Consider the following 7,814-nt stretch of genomic DNA (forward strand, 5'->3'; position numbering starts at 1 on the left):
CAAAGACCTGGAACCAACCCAAATGCCCATCGATGATAGACTGGACAGGGAAAATGTGGCACATGTACACCATGGAATATTATGCAGCCATCAAAAATGATGAGTTCGTGTCCTTTGTAGGGACATGGATGAACCTGGAAACCATCATTCTCAGCAAACTGACACAGGAACAGAAAATCAAACACCACATGTTCTCACTCATAGGCGGGTGTTGAACAATAAGAACACATGGACACAGGGAGGGGAGCATCACACACTGGGGTCTGTTGGGGGGAAACAGGGGAGGGACAGTGGCGGGTGGGGAGGTGGGGAGAGATAGCATGGGGAGAAATGCCAGATATAGGTGAAGGGGAGGAAGGCAGCAAATCACGTTGCCATGTGTGTACCTATGCAACAATCTTGCATGTTCTTCACATGTACCCCAAAACCTAAAATGCAATTTTAAAAAAAACGGAAAAAAGGTTAAATGTTAAATTTCATGTTATATATATTTTGCCATTAAAAAAAAAAAAAAACAACAGTAGACCGAGAGCAGTGGCTCACACATGTAATCCCAGCAATTTGGGAGACTGAGGTGAGTGGATTATTAGAGTTCAGGAGTTTGAGACCAGCTTGGGCAACCTAGCCAGACCCCATCTGAAAAAAAAAAAAAAAAAAAGCAAAAGTAAAAGAAAAAAAACAGCTGGGCACGGTGGCTCAAGCCTGTAATCCCAGCACTTTGGGAGGCCGAGGTGGGTGGATAATGAGGTCAGGAGTTCGAGACCATCCTGGCCAACATGGTGAAACCCTGTCTCTTAAAAACGAAAAAGGAAAGAAAAAAATGAACTAAATTGGTTATACTCATACCTCCACTTATCCCAAACAAATGTATCTCATTTCTTAACACCTAATAACTATATACTACAGCAATGGTCTTCAATCTACAAATTATCACGGATGATATCCACAAAGATATGCCCATGCCCAGCCAATAAGAGAAAGACCAAAAAGAAAGCATAATTCCTCTAATAAAACAGGGCATGAATCTGCAATAAGAAGCCCAATACCCTTCCCTTGAATACCTCTAAAAATAAGCAACTTACTACATCTTACAACAGGACTCCAATACCCTACCTTCCCATGCTTATGACAGAATTTGATAACTAGTCATAGCACTTTTCCCTCTGAAATTGAAATTCAACCAGAATCCCTCCCTTTATACTCCTTTAGGTGGCTACACACTACTAATAAATTGCAGTTGCACCCAACATAAGACCTACTTGCTATCCCTGACATTTCACTGTGAGCAAACATAAATCTTAGAAAAAAAAAAAAAAACTCTAAAATCAGGGCCCATGGGATTCTGATCTTGGCTAAAGCTACTAAGTTGAATCTACTGAATCCAACTTAGGGCGTCTTATGTAACCTAACTCTTGGGAGAACCCTCTTCTATGCAGTTGTTTTGTGTGATCTTTCCCCAAGACCTTTCCTCTCAAGAAAGTCCTTTCAAAGCATAGGTGCTCTAGAACTGCTTTGATTAAAGAGAGAGGCTGGAGAGCCTGGGCAAGCTCAATAGAGGCTGCCATTTTGAGGGAGTCATCCCAAGGAGAAAATGTGAAAACCAGTATGCCTGAGGTCATTCAGCTGTAATCCTTGTTGTTAGAAATAATCAATAGGCTGGGCACAGTGGTTCACACCTGTAATCCTAGCACTTTGGGAGGCCAAGGCAGGTGGATTACAAGATCAGGAGTTTGAGACCAGCCTGGCCAAGATGGTGAAACCCTGTCTTTACCAAAAATACAAAAATTAGCTGGGCATGATTGTGGGCGCCTATACTCCCAGCTACTCAGGAGGCTGAGGCAGGAGAATCACTTGAACCAGGGAGGAGATCACAGCACTGCACTCTAGCTTGGGCAACAGAGCAGGACTCCGTCTCAAAAAAAAAAAAAAAGAAGTAATAAATCCTGTAAATAAATGAGGCTACATGCAGCAACAAGGCTCAGGGATTCAAATTCTGCTAAAAAAAGAATATAATATACTACACCAAATTTCTTTCCTAGTCATTCATTTAAATAAAGAACATCTCAGGAGACCCAAAGATGGGGAAAATGAACTGAAGCAAAGCTACTTCTTTATCATCCAGTAAGCTGTTCATTTTTTTTTTTCAATCTAAGAGGTTCACATTACCTTGGCATTGGTGACACTATAACTCAGGAGATTTGTGATGACAACACATTTTTCTGAAACTTAAAAATTTCTGCCTGTGTCTTTCTTTCCCCATAAATTTTACCTCAAGCAGCTCATCTTCTGGCTGTAGGAGACCCAATGTATCAACAGGACCACCAGGAACGATTGAAGAAATATAATGGTGCCCATCAAAGGAGTCCACTTCCACACCAAGCCTCAGAGTGTGAATAGGCAGCAGCTGTGGCAAAACACAAAGCAATGATCAAACATGACGACACATCCTTCTGTTCGTCCTCCATCCAGTGCTATTTTGAAGTGAAAAACTCCACCTCTTAAATCGTATCACCAAAATCGTAAAAGAAGACAATAATGGGAAAACTAGTGTCAGGTAAAATTATGAAGTCATTGGTCATCTTGTTCTTGCTCCTCTTTTCTTTCCAGATTCCCTGGAAATGAAGAGATGGAAGTAGACAGTCTTACCTTCAATTCTAAGCTCCAGTCCAGTCCACACTTCTGGTAGTCCCCAGTATGTATGCTGTGTTTCACTTTTCTATGGGGCTCCCCGTCCCCCAGAACAACCTAACTTTCCTTTATTATCTAATTAATTTCTACTCACACTTAAATACCATGGCAGGAAGCCCTGATGCCTCCATCTGGGGTTCAAGACCGTCCTGTGCACCTCTCCATCATAGCTCACAACATACTAGGCTTAGAATTTCTTTCTTTTTTTTTTTTTTTGAGACACAGTCTCACTGTGTTGCCTAGGCTGGAGTGCAGGAGTACAGTGGTGCAATCTCGGCTCACTGGAACCTCCACCTCCAGGGTTCAAGCAATTCTCGTACCTCAGCTTTCCAACAGGCAAGCACCACCACGCCCAGCTAATTTTTTTGTATTTTTACTAGAGACAGGGTTTCACCATGTTGAGAATTCCTAGTTTCTTGATTGTCCCTCCTCCACCCCTTAGTTGAATGGAGAGTTTATACCTCTAATCTCTATAACCTCAGCCCTGGAACAGTACCCCACACTAAACATGGGTTCATTAAATGTTATTTGAATCAATCCATGAAAGATAGTGCCTCATCTAAGATGCCCCTTTCCATCTAGCCAATTTAAGTGAAAACATTTCCTATTTGGGAAAGGCAATCATTTACCCATTCTAGGTCTATGAGGGTTCGTATGGGCTAAGATATGAGTCAAGAGCTGAGAAGCTCTAGCCAATGTCGAGTAAAGAGATGAGTGTCTTAGTTCTACTTATGTTTGTTGGTTGTAATGGTCAAGGGCATTCACCAAACTCCATTCCCCTGACTTTCAAAGACAGACTAATGATTTGTCATTGTGGCCTTATAATCTCAAATACGGTAAATGATACTCATTATGATTGACAGTTCCTATATCAATAGTCTGATACCTAAAGATACCAGACCTACCTCTAACAACAATTTATAAGGAGAACACTCTCCACAGGGTGGCGGTGCATCCACCATGTGGCTCTCTTCCTATTCTCTGTGATCCTCTATCCCTGAGCTTGCCACCTCCCTCCGTCTTCTGCTTTCAGTCCCCAGAGTGCCACAGGCCTTGCTTCAGACACCATCCGAGGCTCACTTCTGTCCTGCTATAGACATGCAGATAAATGTGCAGCGGCAAGGAGTCTAGCTAAGACCTCAGTGAAGGCATGAGGGACTTCCAGCTCTGGGAAAATTTCCTGAAGATCGAATGCTCCTGATCTCTAAGCACTTCAGGATCTACAACCATCTCTGGCAAGAAGATGTTCTAGTTCTCTAAATGGAAGGTGAAGAGTGTTTTTCTTCCTGTTCCCTGTCTGTGCTTTCTCACTTCCTCACTGCTGCCACTTCATTCTCTTGTCATCGTATCAAATCATGGGTACGGATACGCTAAAGAGATATTAGTGTCATGTAGCAGGACGTCTAGAGGAGGTGAGGAAAAGCTTTCAGAGAAATGTTCCTGAATTAACAATTTACCACCCATCTCTGCCAACTGTCTTCCTTCCTTGTTTATGAGCCAGATGCGATAGGGCAGAGAGGTGCCACTGGATCCACCATAGCTCATCCCCAGTGTGGTGCTGGGGCTTATACTGGCTTGAGAGCAGACTATTCAATTCTCAGTGATTTTGCAAGTCAGTGGTTAAGCACAGCTATCATGAAAAATTAAACCATATAAAGTTACAATTAATAAAAATAAATGTAACAAATACTCAAAATCCATCACTTCCTAATTATTTTTCACTCTTTTACTAATAGCTATGTTCATGAAGTGATTTATATCTACTATATCTGTACAGAGAGGAACACTCTCTATCAGAACTCAAAGAATACTGAGGGGTGGACAACTGAACGAGACACATGAAATGCTTGATTTGGTTAGCTGCTAAATGCAGGTGGGACAGGTAATTAAACAGCTCTACTTCTGCAGAGAGGCCTGCAGCAATAAAGTGCTACTGTGCATTGCCTCTCAACTCACTGATCAGCGATGCCATCTTGGTAGCTTCATACCTGCCATGGTGGCAGTATTTACACCACAGATATTTGTACATGCTACAAATTGGAGCTGCCTTTTTTTGATGTTGTTTTCTTTTTGAGAGCTAGAAACTTGCCAGCATACCACGGATCTGTGACATAGTTTGGACAAGATATCCAGCATATATGTACAGGGTACAAACTATGGGCAAGACATTGGGTTGTGAGCTGGAAATACAAGATGAAGTCTTTGCCCCCCTGGAACTAACACCCAGCATGGCAGACAGATAATAAATAGGCAAAAAGGTAAGTGGACAAAGCAAATACATAAATAACCAGCCAACCAACAAGCAGCAGGATTACCACAGTTCTGATATGATAAGCACGGAATACAAGGAAATGCATCCAAGGAATGTATGACCATTGTGTAAAAAACAAACAAGCAGTTACTGTGAGAAGTACTACAAGGAAGTAATCAGGGTCATGGCAACAGAGGCCACGACCTGTGGTCGAGGCCATTTTGGAAAGTTGGTCAGAGGAGGCTCCACATTGAAGGGGACACTTAAGGTGAGACTTGAGGGATAACAGTGAGTCAGCCCTACAAAAAAGCCTACTGGGGGATGGCTTGTGGGAGGTGAGCAAAAAGGATAATTGCTAAATTTCTGGTTTGAGCAAATGAGTAAATGGTGGTAACAACTTCTGCATAGAAATAAGTGCCCAAATTAAAACAAAGATCCCACTATACACACAGAGATCTTTGCTACTTACATAATAATATGCCCTCATCCAAGATAAAAGAGTTAAGGCAAGAAATGGTTCCAATCCCCTTCCAATCCGAATCTGCTCACATGATGACCCCCATTCCCACCTCCATGGAACAGCTGAAATCAGGATTCACAGAGGCTCACCCATGTCATCCCATGCCCTCCAGACATGGGTTGTGCCTTCTAGGCTATTCCCCCAGATATCTGTAAACACCACAGGCTCCCTAGCAAACTTAAATGGTGAGCAAAACATACATGCTCTATCTTCAATCAAGCTGAACAAATAAACCAGAAATGATGTTTACTAAATCTGTCAATCTGAAGGATGCCTACCTAATATTAGTTCTGAATCTAAACCTGAGTACAGCTGGGTTTCTATTATTTCATGTTACATTGCTACAGGCTTCTCTGCGGGAGCAGGACTGTTTAATTACCTGTCCCAGCTGCATTTAGCAACTCAACAAATCAAGCATTGAATCTATCTCCTTCAGTTGTCCACCTCTTTCAGTATGTGGCGTTCTTAGGGAGCAGAAAGTACCGAAATGACAGAGTAGGTGAAACACATGATTGGCGCCTCCATACACCGCTGCATGTCATACTTTCGGATGCTTATTCAACGTGCTTTGTGAGGGGTTCTATTTAAACTGACAAAGTTAATGAGCAACAGGATTTTCATGATCCTGATATAAGTAAAGGATACAAGGACATGCATCAAAGGGAAGTGTGACCATGATGTGCTTTATTGTCTGTGTAAAAATGACGAAGATCAAATGAGATCAGGAAGGATTGAGGTCTTCTACCTGCAAGTGGTAAGACTTATCATGAAACAAACTGCAGCTCATTCATTTTGCACAATCCTAAAAGCTTTACTTTTAGGACACTAAAACAAGATATCAAAATGCTTAAGTGGGAATATAAATGACAGCGCATCAGGGGGAGAAGAAACTTCTGGAAAGGAATTCTTCAAAAATGTGTCAGTGGGATGGAGGAGGATTCTCCAAAAATGTTGAACTCCACATAAAATAGAACAGAAAGAACCCCATGACTGGTTCTAGTAACTCTCATACACAAAGTATTAAATAGCCATTTATGTTTAAAGATTAGGGAGTTACTAAATTTACCATAAATTTAAAAATAAACTTTCAAGAATGAGGCTACAAGTTTAAAGTAATGGTGAACCACGAGCACGATGGCCTGTGAACTTAGCTGTGCTCCTCAGAGGTTATACAAGACAATCAATTGTCCATTAGAGCTTTATTTATATTTGTTTTCCTCACCCTTCCAAAATTTTATTTATTTTTTATTTTTTTAAATTTTTTTGAGACAGAGTTGCGCTCTTGTTGCCCAGGCCAGAATGCAATGGCACAATCTCAGCTCACTGCAACCTCCGCCTCCCAGGTACAAGCGATTCTTCTGCCTTAGCCTCCCCAGCAGCTGGGATTACAGGTGCATGCCACCATGTCCAGCTAATTTTTGTATTTTTAGTAAATATGTATTTTCACCATGTTGGTCAGGTGGTCTTGAACTCCTGACCTTAGGTGATCTACATACCTCGGCTTCCCAAAGTGCTGGGATTATAGGTATGAGCCACCACACCTGGCACCCTCCAAAATTTCAATTCAGAATGTTCAAAAAATGTGTAACAGTTACTCTGCTGTACAGCAGTATATCGAAAGATCTCTTCAGTCACCTAACACCAAGGTCAAGCGTCAGTTGCTATTTAGCATTTTAGATATCATTTATGTTTCCTGTCTGACCCACGTGAAATATCTAAGTTTTTGATATTTGATCTAACACTTTGTATTTGACTTTCTCCCCTTACCTATGCTCACGGTAGTGCCTTCACCTGAAATATCCACTGTACTCATTTGTACTCCAGATCTAGTCTTCAGAGTACAGTTCAAATGGCATCCTACCAATAAGCCTCCATCTGTCTTGAGGAAGTAATATCCTTCTTGAACACATATCAGTCATTTTAGCAACATCTGAATAATAATTCTCTATGGAGTGAGGCAAGAAAGGAATCAAAATTCCTTTAAGAACCTCTCTCCAAACCTACAGAATCATAGTATTGGCAAGGAGGAATAAAATAGGGCATTCTCACATCTGTGTTTTGAAACAGCTGCTTTGGGCCAGATGTGGTGGCCCATGCCTGTAATCCCAGCACTTTGGAAGGCCAAGGCGGGTGGATCACCCCAGGTCAGGAGCTCAAGACCAGCCTGGCCAACCTGGTGAAACCCCATCTCTACTAAAAATACAAAAATTAGCGGGGCCTGGTGGTGCACACCTGTAATCCCAACTACTTTGGAGGCTTAGGCAGGAGGATCACTTGAACCCGGGAGGCGGAAATTGCAGTGAGCCAAGATCAAGTCATTGCACTCCAGCCTAGGTGACAGAGTGAGACTCTGTC

At 42.0% G+C, this 7,814-nt stretch overlaps 1 protein-coding gene across 1 annotated transcript in view; it reads right to left on the reverse strand.

Annotated features, from left to right (window-relative positions):
• Positions 1-7,814, reverse strand: part of PATJ (PATJ crumbs cell polarity complex component) — a 413,527-nt gene that overhangs the window by 331,255 nt on the left and 74,458 nt on the right. Inside the window, exon 14 of the mRNA XM_037743097.1 lies at positions 2,270-2,404. Within this exon, the coding sequence (XP_037599025.1) occupies positions 2,270-2,404 (135 nt within the window). The remainder of the gene's footprint in view (positions 1-2,269; positions 2,405-7,814) is intronic.

The sequence above is a fragment of the Cebus imitator genome, unplaced genomic scaffold (assembly GCF_001604975.1).
Source record: "Cebus imitator isolate Cc_AM_T3 unplaced genomic scaffold, Cebus_imitator-1.0 Scaffold135, whole genome shotgun sequence".
Classification (NCBI taxonomy): Eukaryota; Metazoa; Chordata; class Mammalia; order Primates; family Cebidae; genus Cebus; species Cebus imitator.